The 20845-nt window shown below is 32.9% G+C and overlaps 2 protein-coding genes across 3 annotated transcripts; one reads left to right on the forward strand and one right to left on the reverse strand.

Annotated features, from left to right (window-relative positions):
- Positions 1-8590: 8590 nt before the first annotated feature.
- LOC25480513 (zinc finger protein ZAT9) lies at positions 8591-11125 on the reverse strand. Of its 2 annotated transcripts, none has more exons than XM_024774494.2 (2): positions 10996-11125; positions 8591-9839 (listed from the first exon to the last, which is right to left on the reverse strand). In XM_024774494.2, the coding sequence occupies exons 1-2, from the start codon at positions 11029-11031 to the stop codon at positions 8742-8744; spliced, it is 1134 nt and encodes a 377-aa protein (XP_024630262.1). In that variant the 5' UTR covers positions 11032-11125; the 3' UTR covers positions 8591-8741. The 2 variants fall into 2 exon arrangements, with proteins under 2 accessions (XP_024630262.1, XP_013442483.1); XM_013587029.3 differs by lacking the exon at positions 10996-11125 and adding an exon at positions 10035-10777.
- A 6186-nt stretch (positions 11126-17311) lies between these two features.
- Positions 17312-19454, forward strand: LOC25480514 (CASP-like protein 2D1). The gene is made up of 3 exons (XM_013587030.3): positions 17312-17641; positions 18295-18406; positions 19038-19454. Exons 1-3 carry the CDS (start codon positions 17454-17456, stop codon positions 19299-19301), a joined length of 564 nt encoding a protein of 187 aa, XP_013442484.1. The 5' UTR covers positions 17312-17453; the 3' UTR covers positions 19302-19454.
- The last annotated feature ends 1391 nt before the right edge of the window (positions 19455-20845 follow it).

Raw genomic sequence — 20845 nt, forward strand, 5'->3', positions numbered from 1 at the left:
GAGAATTTTGTAAGTCCCACAATTGAGTCACCTAAAACAAAGTCACCCAAGTACGATAATTGGATGGACTCTGCTAGTTGTGAGATTTGTCCTAGTCTTCATGAAGAAATAAATTCTCTAAATAAGAAGCTAGAACGTGTCTCTAAGGGAACCATGACTTTTTCTATGAATTCAAAAGATGAAAGAACTCCTTTTAAAAGACCTTACACTAAATACTCTTATGTGAGGAAAAACAAGTTTCATAGCAAAAATTATGTTCCTACAATTAGGTGTCACTATTGTGGTATAAGTGGCCACACCACACCTCATTGCCACATTAGGAGGGTCGAAGTTCCTAAAGGGGTAATGAAGTGGGTGCCTAAAGTTACTTGTTGTGAAACTCATCCTAAGGCTCCAACTTGTGTTGTAAGCCAAAGAAATCCAAATTGATTTGTTTAAATTATGTCATGCAACTTTGAAGGATCTTTGTCCCTCTAGGTTTTCCAAGACACTATAAGTAAGATGTGCTCTCTTTCTCATTTTCACATTATTTTAGTACATCTTATATCTCACAAATCAACGATGGTATTCCTTATTTTTTCACTTACTCCCAAAGAGATTGGGAAAGGTTTGTTTTGTTCTAGTGTGTGTAGGTTTGATGATGAATGAATATAGTCAAGGATGATGCTCCACAATAAGCTCCTTAATTCTCAAGGACATCATGAGTAAAAGTGTGATGAAGACGTATTTGAGAACTTTAAATATTTAACCTCTCCATTGTCTTATCATGTTGGTTGATCACGAGTGACCTCTCAATCATCATTCTCATTGAAGCACTCTAGCAAGGGAGTAAGTATGTTTTGATAGTAGGTAAATTTTTCTTGGAAGATTCAAATGCGTTTTGACCTTTCCTTGGAAATCCTCTCTTGCCTCTCTCGTTTTTTTTTTTTTTTTTTTTATATTTTCTCTTATAGGTTAATCGCGTTTATCCTATATGTTCTTGTTTGTTGTTTGCCTTTCATCCTTTTGCATGCTCCTTATTTTTCTATTATATCTTGCATGCTTGCTTGTATGTCAATTACGGTTGTCTACTTGTTGTTGTTTAGGATGGTTTAGTTGGTTCCCTATTTCTCCCTAGCGCACTATTACAAGGGAGTAAGTTTTGGTTATAGGTATAGAATTTTCATTGAACGTCAAATTTGTTTGGACTTCTCCTTGAAAATTTCCTCCTACCCTATCTTGTGTTTGATATGCTCTTATCATGTAACTTTTGTAATATTATACATGAGTATTAGTTTATCGTTGATTTTATTCATCCCTTATTGCATGTTATTTGTAGGTTCTCTATGCCTTGTCTTGCATGTTTGCTTGTAATTCAATTGCGATTGTTTGCATGCTATTTGTTTTGGGGGTGTTATCTAAAATCTTGATTGTTCAAATGTTCACAAAAGTAAATTGCATGGTAATTCCGTTTTCTTGTGTTGGGCATGTGCTTTGTATAAAGAACCTTTGTGCCATCTCTCTTTGACATTGTTAAAGGGGGAGGTTATGTCATCATGATTGTTGTCTCGTTCATGAAATTTGGCCTTCATGTTTATGCGCACGTTTATGGTTATTGGTATCCATTCTTGTTGTTATCTTTAATGTTGTTTTATGCATGTTCATTGGTATCTATGCATGTTTATGTCGGCTTGTATTCAATTGCGATTACTTACTTGCTTGTTTATGCTATTCCACTTTGGTTAATATCCCTTTTTTACGTTGTCAAAGGGGGAGATAATGTTGATATATTTCTTCATACGTGACTATGTGACTTCATACGTGACTATGTGACTATATATATTGCCATATTTGTTTGTTCGTGTAAGTGTGTTACTTGTATGCTATGTTTCAGGGGGAGAGATTAGCCCACATCATCAACATGTGTTTGACATCATCAAAAAGGGAGAGAATGAAGATAATATTGATAATATTGCTTATGGCCTTAGTTTATGTTTTGGTAATATTCCTTGTGTCACTCCTTTTGAATCGAGTAAAACCTTGTCTCGTTGTGTCTTGTTTTGCAAACTTCATTTTTGTGAGTTGATATCCTTCATTTTTGTGTTTGAATTGACTCATTACAGTCTGAATCGATTCAATAAAGTTTCTGACTTCATGTGAATCGATTCACACTTAATTTGAATTGATTCATAAACCTCTTGGACTTTGGTTGAATCTATTCAAATTTTCATGACTAGCTACTCAGTGAATAGATTCAAAATAATTTTGAATCTATTCAATCACCTCTCTGACTTTGGTTGAATCTATTCAACTTAATTTGAATTGATTCAAATTCCTCTCTGACTCTGGTTGAATAGATCCAAACACTATCTGAATCGATTCAATCTTCATCCTGGGATTTTTGAATCTATTCAAATCTTGTCTGAATCTATTCAATCTTCATCCTGGGATTTTTGAATCTATTCAAATCATATCTGAATCTATTCAAAATGTTGTTTTTGGTCAAAATCTTGCTCTTGCCACCCTTTTCTATATATACTCACTACCTCATAACACCCAATTCATTGAATCATTTGCATCTATTCTCTCTAGGTTTCAAAAACTCATTGCTCATACATTCTTCAAGATTAAACACTTTTTCTTAGAATCACTTTGTCTTTGAGTGTGTAGATTCTCTAGGGTGCTAGTAGGGATTGTAAGTTGGTTCTCTCAAGAAGATTGATTGGGCTTAATCAAGGCTTCAAAATAAGTGAATAATCTCATTCCACCTCCAAAGGACTTGGGGGTCTTTCTAACTATTCTTGATATCGAAGGGAGTTCGTTTACCGGACGTAGCATTGAAGACTCGAGTGAAGAGATTGAAGGAGTGCACGGGTAATTCAAGGATCTAAAGATTCAAGGAGCACCAAATTCAAGGGGTACTTGAAGTTTAGAGTAGCTTTGTTTTCCATAGGAGTTGAAGATTTAGGGCTTTAATTTGAAGGAACTTTTGTAAACATTGTAATCAACTTTTCATACATAGTCGATGACCTTGGTGAAGGCGTACTCATCAAGTAGAGTAGATGTAGCCCTTAGCGAGGACAAACAAGGGTGAACTACTATAAACCTCGGTGTTCTCTCTCTTTCCCTATCCTTTTTACTTTTCAATATTGCTTGTGATTAATTGTTGAATAATTGATAGGTTAATTGCCAGTATTTATCTAATTTGTTTTTCATTGAAAATTGACCTAATTCATTGAGTTAGGTTTCATACAATTTGCTTAGATCAATTGATTGCAAATTCTATTCAATTAGTCAATTACACTTGCTTTCTGTTTTTGAATTGATAGCATATTATTCTTGTTCATAGATTTGGTTTGAATTTGTGCATTGTTTTGTACCTTGTTCAAGTATTGTTAATAATTGATTGTGCACAAAGATTTGTATCGTGAATCTCTCAATTCTAAGATAAATTCTTATTCCACATATATTTGGTATTTGTTGATTCATTATTTGTGATTATTCAAGCAAATTTCAAATAGTCAATTTGTTAAAATCGTTTTTCACAAATCTCCGAAAAGTTTTTCAAACGCGCTATTCACCCCCCTCTAGCTTGGTAATCATCTAGCCATATAGACCAACAATGTCACCCTCTCCGGGTTGAAGGGTCAGTTGAATCAAATCAACCTCAAACTCAAGTATAGAGACACACGGAGGGTGGATGATGTTGAGTATCGACATCCGTTGTAACACCCCGTTTCCCAAAGTCAATTTAATAATAAATAACATCAGAGTAAATCCCAAAAACGGGCATGTCACACTTCATATTAAAACCTCTTAAATAGAATATAAAACTATTTATTAAAACATCCTTCATAAACATCATTAACTTGCAGCGGAAATATTTGCATTAAAATAACTCCAACAACTGTTTTAATTCTCCATAATAAATTCTTGGCATGAAAGCCTTAACATCATAAAATCCAACATCAATAAGGCTACAACAGCAATATTCAAAATTTGATACATAGGAAGAAATTAAGCAATAAAATCTCATCCCACGTATCAGAGCCCTAGACACTTTGAGCCACCACCTACTACTCAGGATCACCTGCAAGTTACCCATAGGAAGGGCAACATTTTCAAGCAGAAGGGGTGAGATTCACAACAATAATATAAATAAAGAATGCATCAATTGAATCTAACACCCTATCATATAATTCATCAACAATATATAAATATCATCATTTTCAAATATCATCAACAATGGTAATTAACAACCCACTCGACGGCTCATGCAACTCATCACCACTCCACTAAGACTCCTCTAACAACACCCATGCATGTGGTACCATAATCAGGACCGTAGCCCTCACCGCTGTAGAATGGTTAAAGCATTCATTTTCAGGACATAAGTCCTCACCACTAACACCACTTTGAGCAACTAGTGCTCCACCACTTTGAACGACAAGACGTTCCAGAGCCGAAGCTCTCCCACTTTTATGCTTATGCAACCAACCCACTTATGTATATCTACATACAACTCAATCATACATATATGTACATATGACTTACGACTCTACAATGCAATGACATGTATGACTTAATTAAATAGAGCATACATCTCAGTCAACAAAAATTCATCATCATCAATCCAACATTTCATATAATTTATTTGAGTATGATCATACATAATTCATCACTCAACAGTTAATCATGTTCTTGGTAAATAATATAGTCATATATAATCATTAGCACAACCAAAAGAATCAACCAAACAGTGCGTTCAACTGGGTATACAAAACTCCAAAATTATAGTTCAGTTCTGGACCCTTTCGCCAGGCGAACTACTAATCTCGCCAGGCGAAGTTCAACAAAAAAGGCTTCTCGCCATGGCGAGCGAAAGGCGAAAAGCTTCTGGGCACTTTCGCCAGGGCGAGCAAAAGGCGAAGGAATGGCGAGCTAAGGCAGTGTTCTCGGGAAACTTTCTGGGCAGCTTCACCATGGTGAACCAATGGTGAACAAAAGGCGAAATTTCGCCAGGCGAAATGTATCAGTTTCAGAATCGTGAATTTACAGTTTCTTCATCAAAAATCCCCATTTTTCCCAATTCAATCCCCAAAACAGTTTACAGTAATGTCATGCAATCCTAAAATCGCCCGGGACATAATCTAAGTACATTAATCTGGTTTCTAAATATTTTCCAATTCAAGAATCAAAAATCAAAACCTAATTTCCCAAATTCACCAAAACCCTCTTGTTAGAATCAAAATCAGAATTCAATCTATACTATTGAGAGTAACCTCACCCTTACCTTAGAATCGCAGAAAGATTACACAACCAGCTACAGCAAAATCGATCCCTTCTTGTTCTTCTCTCTTGTTCTTGCTTTTCCTCTCCCTTTTCTCCCAAAAGCTATTTTTCTTACGTAAAAACGTTCTGACTGTTTTTCTTTCTTTTTCTAACTCTCAAAACTATAACTCCCCCTATTTCATTAAACTCCCTTAATTTTTATTAAATCCTAATTAACTCCCTAATTTCTAAAATAATATTAATTTCCACTTATTTTAATTATTATTATAATAAACTATATAATAAAATGCACACACCACATAAATCACCAAAAATCATATAAAATCATATATGAGTCTCCAAATAAATCAAAAATAAATAAAATAACAACCAGGGCGTTACATCCGTCGACCGACTCATCCAGGATTATGTTGTTCAGTCGAATTAAGCTCATGAACGACGACAACGTGAGAACCATCTACTCGATCTTTGCAGTACTAGAGGGCCGATCGAGTTGGAAGTATGCTAAAATAATTCGAATTCAACTCAATTTTATATGGTGCAAGTACGCTTCGAATTATATAATATGAATTTAACTATGGTGTAAGTGAAATTCGGATTATATAATCCATATTCCTTCGGCATAGGATTCTTTTGTATGGTCGACATTGCACCGACAATTTCTATGGTCCACAACGTCTAGATAAAAAACACAAACGCACCGACATTGCACCGACATTGCACCGATAATTCCGGTTTTCATTTTCATTTCCAATAAAAAACACAAACGCACCGAAAAAAACCATGGAAATTTTTGTAATTATGCAGAGGATCTTTCTCATGCGGTCACAAATTGATAGCTCTCTATTTAAATGCATGAAGAAGATCTTCAACATGCAAAAATATATAGATAGATAGATACAAAGAGGTTCTAACTCTTTAGTTGAATACAAAGAGGTTGCTATGAGCTAGATCTTGGTGCCTTGGCGATATAAATATCTCGGTTGGCAAGGCAGCAAGATCTAACTCAAAACAATCCTCTTGAAACACCTTGTCTTTCATCGTTATGCTGCAGATATGATTCCGAAAAGGTTTTTATGAACTTGATCCAGTTGACCTGCGGATATAAATATGTCATTTGGCAGGCCAGCTAGATCGAGTTGAAAATCACATCGTCGAACACCATCCTAGAATATTATGTTGTTTATGTTGTTTTAAGATGTTTACTTGTTTTTTTAATGCATTTTTTTTTTCATATTTTCTATGTCATATTCGATAAAAACCCTCCAAAATCACAGTCTGGTGTTGTTTGGATTATATAATATGATTTTTTTTTTTTGTCAAATTCAGATTATATAATCCAAATACACTCAGTTTTTTTTTTTTGGACGGTTGGACGGTGGAACATATTTTATTTGACTATAGTTATGATCTAGGACTTGTTTTAGGCTATAAATAGGTTTGTATCTTCAACAAATTCTTTCATTCTTCACTTCACCTATTTTCTTACTTTTTCTTCAACATTTTTTAGTTTTTTTAGGAGTGTTTATGGTGTCATGGTCATTGTTGACCGTACATATGATTCCAACAATTGCTTTGCAACTTATGTGGGGATTATAGGACGGTCACCAGAGACATTTGACATCAATGAAAACACAAAAAATCACAAATCGAAGTTATTTGGATTTTATAATCCGAAATGTGCTAACAATTCAGTTCGAATTATATAATCCGAACTAGGAGTATTTTCGTCTTTTTTGCAGGGTCCGTGAGAATAGCATAGGGTGGGAAAAATAATAATCTTAATTTAATTGGTTATTTTTGTGCGGTCTAATTCAAACCAATTATAAGGCAAACATAAATAGATAAGCACATCAATATTTTTTTTTAATGATAAATACTAGTAGTTAGTATTTTAGATTAATATTTACAAATTCGTTCGGAATTAAACTTAAGACTTCTGACTCCTTTTCAGTTAGTTCAAATCAATTGAAATTCCCAAGAGGGTACGTATGTTTCTTATTAATGTGTTAGAGATGAAATCAACCAAGAAGAGTTTCTTACTATTTTCTTTATATCAATTCTTATTTGTATTTTTATAATTTTTGTTTTTCAATCTATCTAATCATGATGGAAACTTGACGAAATGGAACATAGAAACCAAGTCACTGAGCAGAAAGATTCAAATGAGGTATAGTTTAGTGGCGTATAAAGAAAGTATGTAAAAGAAGTGGTAAATTAAAAGCATGAAATAGTCACCACTCAAAGAAATTCAATGAGTCCCAGCAAGTAGCAAGTATCCTACTTTATTATTATGGAAAGAAATAATATAGCAATGTCATCTAGGAACTCAACTTTCAACTTTTCAATATGATTTCTAATTTTGTTGGGTTTGTTAACCAATCAGATTCTATTTAAGTGAGTGAAGTCTTAAGTCTCTATATCTACTAATTTGACCACCTTCAATAAAATACAAAACTAAAATAAATTAATGAACATAGGTAAGAAATGGGTGTTATGTCTATTGCAAATTAATGGGGGTGACTTAAAGTTCCTTATAAAGAAGCAAAAGACCAACTTGAGTATTTCTGTTTTTCTTTTTTTTTTTAGCAAAAAAAGAAAAGAAAAGATGATTCGAGTCAAGTTCAACTGAGTCGAATCAACGTGTTTATCAATTCATCTATTCATAAAACAAAAATAGTATTGGTTATGAGAAAAAATCTCACCAACACATCACGAGTCACATGGCAAGTTTAAAGTCAATCTTACTAATTCAATGCTTGTCTATGTATGGTTAGCAAAGAATTCATTATTGTCAAAAATAACATTTTTCTTCCCAAAAAGAAAGGATCTCTATTTTTTTTTTTAAAAAAAAATTAATGCTATATTCATTTCACTTTGTAATCTCAACTAGTTATGAAGATCAATGTGGAAAGTTGCAATGAAAAATGACTAGAAGAAACATATGAAAAAAATGATGATACAGAACTTTCTTTCAAGTAGAAAAAATATTGAAAAAGATATGAAACTTTTCAAATGTCTTAAAGAAAAAAATATAATAAATCAAGAACCATTAAGAAACCACATTTTCTTTTCATGAACTGTACAATGCTCTTGGAAGTCAGAAGTTGAAGTTACTTTTATATTCATAAAAATAATTTCCTTAAAAACGACATTCCTGTTTTAATATTCATAATCATCATCAATATATTGCAGAACAGTTACTTGGTATTTTCCATAATTAACTCAAAATAACCATAAAAAATCTTGAACAATTATCAGAACTTTTTTTGTATAAGTAATATAATTCAGAACTGAATTACAGTTACAAATAAAATCATTGAAGAATTATTATTACAATAATATATAGAGTAACTATATAAGTATAACAAAATTTGTAGAACATTATTAAAAATGAAAAAAATAAAATGTTACCTTTAGATCATAAAGTAACCAATGCACCAAAAATTAAAAAAAACCATCCATGATGCTTAACGAGTTTTGAGAAATTCTGCATCAGAAACAGCAGAATTTTCAATTTGACTAACTTCATCATCATCAATTGGAGCAGGAAGGTTAAGATCTATAACACTTTTTGTAACTCTTTTTGAGCTGAAAATTGGAACTGTTGTTGATGATGATCCATGAATCACATGTGTTCTTTTGTGTCCACCAAGTGCTTGACCCGAATTAAATACTCGAAAACATACCGGACATTCATGAACTTTCTTTTCAACAATTTCGAATTCTGGTGACGATTCTTCCACCGTTATGTTCGGTTTAATCTTCTTGTGACTTGCTCTATGACCACCCAATGCTTGATACGATTTGAACACTTTATTACATGTTTCACATTTGTACCTTCCTTTACGTACTTTATTATTATTCTTGCATACTTTTAGTAGCTCTTGAGATTCATCACTATCTTCCAAAGATCTTTCGATTTCAATTTCATCTTCTTCTTCTTCTTCCTCTTCAGCTTCGTCATCGTCATCTTCATCTTCCACGTCTTCATATTGTTCATTTTGTCTATTCCATTTGTCTCTCGACAACTGCATTAGACAAAATGCAACATCTTCTTCGGTTGTTGCATCAGAAACCGAACTAACAGGTTCATGTTCAACAACCGAAGAATCATTCTTGTTAAAAAATTTCATTTTCTTCGTAGCAGATTCATTGTAATACTTTTGATCAAACCCGCGAATTTTCCACACCCTTTTGGATCTTTTCCGAGTTGGATTATTCTTCGATGATTCAGTTTCGCTTTCTATATCTTGAAGAATCACAGAACTTGTATCCACTTGTGGAAAAGAAAACTCTTGATCTACGAGACGAATGCTTCTCTTTGGATTCTCTCTGAGACCATAATTAAGACCCTTTTCATCAACGTCATCATCTTCTGATGACGATGATGAAGACGGTGCTGACTCAGCTTCAAAACTAAGTTGAACCGTTCGCGATGATTCTTCTTCTTGCTTTGTAACAAGAAGGTTCATCATATGAGATCTCATGTGACCCCCCAATGCTCTTCCATTGTTAAAGCTTCTATAGCAAAGTTTGCACTTGTATTTATCCATAAAAGGATGAAACTAAAAAAACAATAAAAGAAGAAGAAGAAGAAGAAACAAAGTTAACTTTTATTATTATGATGAATTTGTTTGGTTTTGAGAGAGAAAAAGAAGAGAGAGTAGAAACTATAAAAGGAGTAGGTGACAAGCATTCCTCTTCACTAAGCCAAAAAAAGTAATAAAAAATAAACGTAAGAAAAACATAAAGAGTGAAACCTGAATGAATTTAAAATTGAATTTATTGATATTTAATTGAAGATGGACATGCAGGAAGTGAGAGAAGAAACATGTAACATGCCAGACTTGCCCGTTTCTCTATTTATTCTCCACTCAATCTTTCTTCTTTTTATTGGTTTTTTCAATCTTTTTAACTCTTTCTTTAATTTCCAAAACTACCCTTTTCTCTATTTTTTTTAGTTATAACCCTCTGGTTCTTCGGAAAAACGGATCCTTATCATTTTATCATTTTCAAACTCAGATACAATTGAAAGATAAGTAAGATTTGGATTTTCCTACCGATTTTGTTTTTAACTTAAGTTCATTATTTTCAACCACTCAATTCTCTTTACTTTCATTTACTAAATTCTCTATTTAAAGAAAATGGAAAATGAAATTATATACTTGTCTATAGTTTTTCTTAAAATCAATGTTTTTGAAATCATAATGAATTAGCCGGTTCAATCGAGAATCGGCTAGTTTACCGTATAGTTCAATCTCGAATGTATCACAATTTAATCGAATTCTAATGTTAAATGGTTGAACCACAATTGACTCAATCGGTTTTTATTTTTACATTTTTTTATTTGTATTATTTCTTATTTATTTATCTATTAGTCACCCAATTTAACCGTCATAAAATCAAATGAATCAAATAAACTTTAATTTTCTTTTGAGCGAATATGTAGATTCTTAAAAGTAGTGATTGAACCTAACACAACTCTACAAAACCGACTTATAAAATCATAATTGTTCCTACTTATATATACATATTTAGACTATCTTTTATCCGACGTAGAACTTCTAACATAAAATATCACATTTTTTTGTTCGATAACTTGGATGTCACTTATTTCTAAGTTTACTTACATTTTGATAAAGAAAAACGTTACTTTATTTATATTAAAATAGCTAAGAGTGTCTTGAATCTTTGATTCATTAGAGACACAAAACGACTTACCCGATTGATGAACGCCACTAGGTTGTGTAAATTCATTCATACAAATTATAAACAACAATGTTAAAGTGAAGAGTTACACGTAACTCACATCACACACGTGTCATTTTGATGGCGAATGGTTTTGGCAACCACAGATTTATGGTACTACTATTTATTCGGAAATTGACCATACTAAATTCTTAAAATACACAAAGAATCTGTTATTTGTTCTTTTTTAAAATAATTAGGTTGTTACTTTTGTGCCTTTGATCTCAAAGCCAAAGGTCAGTAGCATTGGTAGCTTTTAGCATGTCGTTTGGTCTTCTAGTTTGGGAAAAAAAAATTAATTAATAAAAATGAAGAGTGTAAATAATTATGTGTTATATTGTGTTGTCATCATGTCTCAATAGAAATCGTCCCATAAGTCTTAACTCAACTAATAAAAATGTCAAAATTGATAGCCGGACGTCATGATCGGGGTTCGAACCCCGATACCTCCACTTTGTGTGTGTGAGTTTATGATGACTTTGTCATCTCGTCTATCTAAAAAAAAAATATCCCTAAAAAAAATGTCTCAATAGAAATCATGTTAGTTATTCTACTCATTAAAATTAATTACAACAATAATCCGTGGGTATTGATTTTAAGGATGTTTTTTTTAAGAAACTAAATTAGCCCATAAAAATTGGGGCTGAGCGGAATTCGATTAAAGACTTCTAGAGGAGCAGACTACTATATCACAAGGCAACACCACCAAACAAATTTAAATAGATATTTTAAGAGTTGATTCGTATAAATTGTTAATATCAAAGTCAGTCTAAGGGACAAGCAACCCAATCTAGGGTTCTAGGTTTCAAAACTTTTGACTCAAATTAAAAAATTAAAGTTAGTTATACCTATATGAGATATTAGTTATTGATGTTTATCTAACACTATTTAGTCAAGATGAAGGTCTCATATCTTCTCTGGCTTAGGATTAAACATTAAATTCAACAAAATATGTTTATTAATAAGTTTTGTACTATTATTTTTAAAAGATATTATTATAAAATTTATTTTAAACCACTAAACATTGTGACTCGACCCTAGTTAGTATTAACACATTTTACACATGCATTCAATTATATTTCATTATATAGGTAATGTGCGAAGATATTTTAATAACTAACATAATGTGAAATGTGATTTTTTTAGGGAAATGATGTGAAATGTGATTAAATGTATGAGTAAAACTGTATATGTCCTCGTGAGCTTAGTTTAGTTGATATGAACAATGCATAAAATATGCAAGGTCCGAGGTTCAAACCCCGGTCACTTAAAAAAAAATTGTATATATAACTTAACTTAAGTCGTATTTTTTTTATATCCATATCTTGACATGGAGCATTTTTATTTACATATAGATAAGGGTTAGAAGTTGATAATGAATTTCTCCATTGATTTTGGATCTTGTGTTGAATGAATGTGTGATGGTAAAGGAGGGTGAGAAATGGGTAAGAAACTAACTAACTTTTCCACACAACGAGAATTTGGCATTAGAATTCTATGGAGAGTAAACGACGTTTTATTTGGGGTTTGTAGACCAAGTCCTATCCTACGACTAACTCTTATTGGTAGTGCTTGCCACATAGTTGCACTTATGTTTTGCTTTATTTCTGTTTTATAGCACAAGGGTATTTTTTTTTCCCTTAATTTTGTTTCATTTTAATTTAATTTGCTACTAAAATACACACATGAAAAAATTAACAACATTTATTGAAAAGAATTTTAAAAAATGCACATTGACATTAGCGTGGGAGTTTACTAAGTCCTCTTTCTAACTTTTTTTATTCGTTTTAAATCTTTTCTTTCTGTAGTTGAATTCTAATATTTGTAATATAATACTTCAAAAATATTAGCAAGACATTCTTTAACACAATGACACTATGCTTTGTTTATTTCAACTTTCTACAAATTTTCACGAGAGAATGTATTTATACTTTATTGTCGTTTTTTCTTTCTTTAGTATAAGAGGAGTGCTAGTAATACTTTATTTTCAACATTCTATTTGAGGAAGATCTATTTCAGTTTCGTATTTTGAAAATGAGTCTCATATAAAGTGACGATAACTAAATAGATTTCACTTAATAAAAGAACAAGTGCGCATGTAATGTTAAAGAGATTGTTTCTTATACTTCTCTTTTTTACTCGTGAAATCTAATTTTTTTTCCTTTCAAAACTAATCTTTGTCATAAAATAAATACGAATTTACCGTAAACAATAATAAACTATGATATGTATTGTTTTTTTTTAAAAGAAACTGATATATCAATAATTTAGGACCATGTTGATTTCCCAGGAAATTACAACATAAACTATGATATGTATTGTTTTTTAAAAGAAACTGATATATCAATAATTTAGCACCATCTTGATTTTCCAGGAAATTACAACAAATGTAAGTCTAAATACATCTGACTAACAACGATACAAGCTAGGAGGGTGTATATGTATGGCCAAATAATACTTGCTCAGAAATGGCCAACGAATTTATTCTCATGGTGAGTCAATCCAATATAAAATTTATAAAGTCGGTTGATGGATACTCGTCAAATCATGTTGAGGGACATGAGTATTCTAGATGGAATTTGCCCCTCCAACATAACAAGAGAAATGTCTAAGGATCCAATATTAAACTGGACAAGAGTGACATACTATGTCTTGTGTTCAATACAAACATGAGGGCAAAAAGATAATTATAAACAACATCTTTATCACATAAGGTTTCGTCAAATCACTTGCTATCCTTGTCACTTGGGTAACAGTGACGTGTTGCTAGATACCCCTCAGTGTTTATAATATTGAATAACATTTATATTATTGTCAACGTTAGAAGAACTTAAAAGGTCACACACAAAAGGACAAATAAACGAGAGAAATAAGTAAGACTTATTATTAGGGGTACATTTAATAAGTGAAGTTAATTAGTAAGTAATACTTATTAAAAGGAGGTGTATTTAGTAAATGAAGCTAATTAGTTAGCAGATTAAACAAATGAGTTAATGACCTTGTGCAAACCAACTAACAAATGACTTGGAGAGCACACAATAGTTTCTATAAATAGAGGCATTGTGTGTGGAAGCAAGAGTTGCTAGAACCAATTGCTAAAACCCTTGCTAGAAGCATTGAGTGGTGCTTGTGATCGATTTCAGAAATCTAATATCAACAAGACTGCACTACAAGAGGTAATACTGGAACCATGATCATGTACACTCGTAAGGATCGATGTTAAGGGAAATTTTACTGTTTAATTCGCTGCATATGCTGTTTAAAGCAATATATACCCCCTTATAGCACAAAGATTTCTATACACACCTTATAAAAAAAATCTGATTTTTCTTAATAATGTGCCAAAATATTTATTATCGAAGAAGATGGTGATATTTTTTGGATCCTTTGTTCCTAATAATGTGTCTCACTAATATTAAAAATATTGGTGATATTTATTATCCAAGAAATTGAGATAATATTCATGACAAACCAAATTAAATTTTAGTTGAAAATTGGCATATTAGAGAAGTTAATCCTAATCTTGTCTTTCAAAGGTTCCATAAAAATAAATTATATCAATATATTAATGTCAACTTTCTTGAAATGATTGAAAGGATTGCATAATTGAATTTGATAAAGCAAGACCACGAGACACAATCATGATCATAAAACTGATATGAGACACATTTGAGATAATGTGACCCACTAAACTTTTTTGTTTTGTTTTGTTGCTCTTTTTATCAATAAATGCATTTGACGTATGATATTTAGGTTGGGTAGTTAGAAGCGGAAAAAAAAACGAAATGAAGAAGTAATAAAAAAAAGTGGCAGATCCACATGTAGCTTTGTGTGGGCAGCCCTAAAAAATTAGCTTAAACCTAAAAAATTGCTTATTATAGTAACCTAAACCTAGCCTTTTGTTGTGTTGAATCTCTTCCGCATGTCTGCATTTCGTTGCTTTTTTGTGATCCATCTCTTCTGCTTCCAGGTAACTATTTCTTGAATCTTATACTTCTAAAGGGATGACAATTGGATCCAAGTCTGATGGATACCCGCAAAATACTACTCCCTCCGTCCCAAATTGTATGACGTTTTGGACATTTCACACATATTAAGAAATGTAATTAATATTGTGTGGGAAAGAGATATTATGAGTTGTTTTACAAAATTATCCTTAATAAATGATATGAGAAAGATAAATGAAAGAATTGAAAAAAGAAAGAGTAATAAATAGTTAAGGATATAATAGGAAAAATAACATTAATGTTTCATTGGTATTCTAAAGTGACATACAATTTGGGACAAATATTTTTTCTAAAGTGACATACAATTTGGGACGGAGGGAGTACGATACATATTGTTTTTTATTTGGCTAAATACTACGATTCATATTATTTTATGAGTTGATTTGAAATTTTTTGGATCATAGTTTTATTTCAATTGTGGCTTTTTTTTATTGTCTTTTCATAGTTAAAATGCGGGTAATGAGTGCGGTTATGAGCACTTAGGTGACCATAGGGTATGAGGAAGGGCACTAAAGTTGTTGCCCACGAGGGTACGGGTTCGGATACGGGTATTTTTTACAAACGCGGGTATGGGGATGGGTACTATAGTACCCTATCCATTGGGTACCCATTGCCATCCCTATGTGGGCTTGTGCTCCTACTAAGTTCTTGGTTTCATACATATTATTACATATATAAACTAATACACATTATTTATTTATGAGAAATGATATTTAAACAACCGTTTTATGATAACTTTTGTGACAATTTTTTTTCTTATACTCACATTATACTTTTAATTTCTCTCTTCATTGTTTTGATTTTTATGTCAATCCTTACATTTGTTTGTATATTTTGGTTATCCAATAAGTTGTCTAAAAAAGTGGTGGTTTAAATAACATTCCTCTTTATTTATTTATTATATTTACTCAAAAAATGTTTTATCAACCTTTCATACAAATATTATGGAACCTATTAAATAAAAATTTCTGACTCGGCATCTCTCAATATCTTCTTTTATGTTGGTTTCATCATTCTTAATAATTAATAATGTAATTATATGTACCAAAAAAATATATAATGTAATTATATATTATCAAAATACTTAAGAGGTTTTTGAATCAAAAGGAGTTATCAATCTTTCTATTAAAATTACAAAAACAAGCTTTGTTTTTTATTAGTCATTTTGATTTTTAAATATGTCTTTAGTTAATTAATTTTATCTTTAAATATATCTTGATCTATACAATGAATAAGAAAAGAAACTTTTGAAAATGTGTTTATAGTTTTGATAAATTTTAGGCTCAAATTTGGTTTTGGTCCCTGCAAATATGTCTCGTTTTGTTTTAATCCTTGTAATTTTTTGTTTTTGTTTTTGGTCCCTGCAAATATGCCTCGTTTTGGTTTTGGTCCCTGACACAACTTTTGTGACGATTTGCACACGTTGCAGAAGATGACTGAACCCATTCATTAGAAAAATAGTCCCTGCAAAATCTTTTGAGTTTTAAAAAGGTCCCTGCAAAATATTTTACTTTTGAAAATAGTTCCTGGAGGGACTATGTTCAAAAACAAAATATTTTGCAGGGATCAAAAACAACAAAAAAATTTTACAGGGACTAAAACCAAAACGAGACATATTTGCAGGGACCAAAACCATATTTTAGCCTAAATTTTAATTATTTTAGTGAAAACAAATCACATATTTAGAGACTAAAATGACTACTCCAAATCAACATTTGTTGGGGAGTCCGGGAGCGACTATAGGCGAAACGTCCAGGACCAATAAGAGACTTAGATGTCACATCTCCACCTAAAATCTTAAGACATCAAGTATATGGGTCTCCTCTCTTATGTATTCAATGTTTCTTCCATTTCTAGTCGATGTAGAACATAATCACTCACACTTAAACCCAACAATATTGCTCTCACAATTCAAAATTTCTGGCTCCACCACTGAATAAAAACACAACAATGAACTAAATTTTTATGATGTATTATGTAAGAAGCCATTTTTCTCATATTATATCTAAAGTCCGTAAAACTCTAGGAAGAGCCCTGATTCTAGCACTCATCTTTACCTTAGAAAATACGTAAGGCAAATGTGCGGTCGTGACGTCATAAAAAATGTGTGCATGTCGTGTTTACGCCCTCTCATGCCATATAGCACCGATGTTGAAAAAACAGAACGCCACATTGCGAAAGAGAAGTGGAACCAATCATTATACTTCTTACAACACGACAAAACCTACCAACCAAAAGCATTACAATTTAGATACATTTGATATAAAAATGTATCCTACTATTCTCACCAACACCACTAAGATAACACTATCATATGATGAGATATGTCTCACTTTCCCTTTCTCTATATATAACTTCCAATCAAATTCAACACTTCTTGATTTAAGTGTGTCAAACCTCTCAAACCATTTCATAGCATAAAAGATGAGAAGAGTACATATTGATGATAATGCTTCAGGGGAAAATAATCTTCCCATGCTTAAGCTTTTAGATTCTTCTCTGAGGCTTTGTTCAGTTCCCCTATCTCTTGCAACCATATGGATTACTGTGACTAACAAGCAGGACAACACTAGCTATGGAACGTTGAAATATAGTGACATTTCTGGTCTCAAGTAAGAAAACAACATATTAACTTTCTTATATGTTTTTAGTTTCTCTAATTATCATCTATTTAGTTTTTATTAGAGTATATTGAATAAACCATAGTTAGTTGATAGGTAAACTATGGTTAGTTGGTTGGTTATACAGTTAAGAGTTAGTTAGATTAACTCACTCTATGAATGTCTCACACTACTGTTATCTTTCACATGAATACTCTTACGCTCTCTTTCTTTCTGATCAATATGACCTTTATCCTTTGGATTCCATGATTACCAACCGTTTTAAATTGTGGTTGAAGTTTGCAATCTTGCTACAAACTTTGATATTGCGGAAAAATATCAAAAATTTGATTGATATTATCAAAATTGCAGTTGCAGGGTCCCATTGGAGAGACTTAAAAAACAATCTCTCTTACGTTGACGATTTTATTGAATGAAATTCAGGTGGATTCAATCACTTTGCATGAGATCTATTTTCAAAGTGTGAGAATCACACAAATTTCACCCAAATAAAAGTGTTACAGAGTGCTAGAAAGAGTCTCCTAGCATTTCTGAAATCTATTATGTTGGGGTCACAATTATGGCTACGGCAGCAATTTAAAACTACTATAATCAATTCTGTTGAAGACTTAAACGTTGTTTATAATTAAATTTCATTTTTGCAGGTATATGATTTTTGTGAGTGCTCTTTGTGCTGGTTATGCTATTGTTGCTGCAGTTTGCTCATGGGTTAGATATCTAATGACCAAAGCATGGATTTTCTTTATATCTGATCAGGTTTGATGCTTCTGGCTCACCCTTTTTTTTTTTACCTTTTTTTTTTAAAACTCGGTATCCGATCCAAGGACTGACTAATCTGAGGGGACCAATCCCACTGTCCATTTGCGGGGGTCCATTTTAAGCCAGAGCAAAGCTCTGTATGGACTTACCGACCGAAAATGGCATCAGCGGGAATCGAACCTAAGACCTTGAGAGGAACACACTTCAAGATTCCAAGCCAACCACTAGGCCAATCCCAAATAGCTCATCCTTAATTTTTAATTCCAGTCATTGGGAAAACACCGATTATTTCGAAAATGACTCTAATTTTTTTATTGATTGTTCAAATTATTTTACTTAAGAAACACATAATTCGGAAGTATGAGAGGTAAAATTGGAAAATCCTTCGGGGGGATGAGATAGCTCAACTAGTTTGAATTTTGGGAAAATTGAGTTGAAGGGCCTGAGTTCCAACCCGGACGAAGGAGAAAAAACTAAACTAACAACTAATTACTAGCATTTGCCATTAAAAAAAAAATTGTTAAATCCTTCAACAACATTACTTTGTTTCTTCTATATGACCATACAAATAGTATTTACAAGTTAGCATCTTTCAATTATTTGCATATTCAAAAGTATGTTTCTACAGGTTGTAGCCTATTTAATGGTCACATCAATTGCTGCTACAATGGAGATATATTACCTTGCTTATAATGGTGCTAGAGAAGATTCTTGGAGTCAAGCCTGCAGTTCTTACGGAAAATTTTGCAGCAAAGTGAAGCTGGCTTTGATCCTCCATATGATTACTTTTGGCTGCTTCTTTGTTTTAGCCATAATTTCAGCTTTTAGAGCCTTCAGTGTGTTTGATCCTCCTTCTGTCAACTCTCAAGAAGTGTATGAAGATAGACATTAGTTGGATGCTTGGTTTTGTAGAGACTATTTGGATGGTTGCTTGTAGTTCTTCATGCTTTTCTCATACTTTATAATATTTATGAATTTAATGAATATAGGGAAAAACATAATACATATTAGTAGACAGTAGTATATCAATATTTGCTTTTCCAAATTCTTTGTGGATGTTACTTTGATGTTCGGTATCTATTTTATTGAGAATAATAATATATTGAGACGAATAACTCTAGTTATGTTTCGAAAACTATAGATTGAAAATCATATATAGGTGCAGCCACCACTTTCTTCTTCTCCCCTCCAACATTCAAAGCCTTAACCTCACAATGTAACCATATGAGGCTAGCGCACTGCGCTGAGCCATGGTCTCCGCTGTTGCACCATCTTCAAACCCCTTTGGGGTTGTTGTAGCCGTTGTCTCCGGATGTGCATCGTCGTCAGACTGGTTCTCGTGGGTCGTCATTGTTGTAGATCTGTTCAGAATCCAAGCTTTGGGTCTTCTTTCAGATGGTATGTGTTGATGGGGCATCCTTGTATCTGGTTCTATTGTCCAGGTTGGAGCAATGTTCTAGTAGCTAAGTATACCTTTGTCGTCGCCGGTTATGGTTCTTCGTGTCTGTGTTCCGCGCTGGTAGTTTTGGCTCTTCGATTTGTTGTGTCGTGGTGTGAACCTCCTCGACTATATAAACTTGACTCAACATCACGCTCAAGGTACACTCCCATGCACACATTTCTCGCAAACAATCCACCTCCTAATTAATGACTTGAGCGTTGGAGTGCTAACATGTATGTAGGCACCATTCTCCTCGATGAAGGATTCTGTTTTCCTCCACAGTGGCGCACCGTGAACCACTGTGAGGAAAATCCTCCTCATTGGAGAATCACCTTTACATTTATCTGATCTTCACCAAACAATTCATTTGGCGCTAGAAGGAGGGGACTGTTCACTGATTCTCGTCGATCAAACGATCTTGCAAGTGTAATCGACTTTAGTTAGGCGTTTCGTTGCCATAACGATTTTTGGTTACATGTTCCTCCACCACAACGAAATTCGCAGTCACGAGTTTGAGAAATAAATCATGACCGGAACTCGACGTAGGAACACGGACAGCAAATCCTCCACTATAACGGAGGTTCGATCCGATCCAAACTCTCCAGGATCATTCTCAACCAATTCTTTCTTCGGTGATACAAGACGCAAATGATACCGGAGCTTCTCCAACAATCGTGCGCAATGTGATTCCTTCAACGGCGGAGCGCGGTGCTCCAATTCCAATCACAACGCTTCCTCCACCAGTACTGCAGCCATTTATTCCTCCTCCGCCTTTCCCTTCGTTGGTGTTTATAATGCCGACAAGCTTTTGATGAACATCGCGAATATGATTTAACAACAAAACGATAGGTTAGGGTGCATGGAGAATAACCAAGAGAGAATTCCTATAAATATTGCTACATAGATTGAGGTCACAGAACACAACCAACGTAACGCCACTATGGCTGTAGTTGCAGATGGTGATTTTGTCCCTACGAAGCAAGTGTGAAACAAGG

The sequence above is a fragment of the Medicago truncatula genome, chromosome 7 (genome assembly GCF_003473485.1).
Source record: "Medicago truncatula cultivar Jemalong A17 chromosome 7, MtrunA17r5.0-ANR, whole genome shotgun sequence".
In the NCBI taxonomy this organism is placed as follows: domain Eukaryota; kingdom Viridiplantae; phylum Streptophyta; class Magnoliopsida; order Fabales; family Fabaceae; genus Medicago; species Medicago truncatula.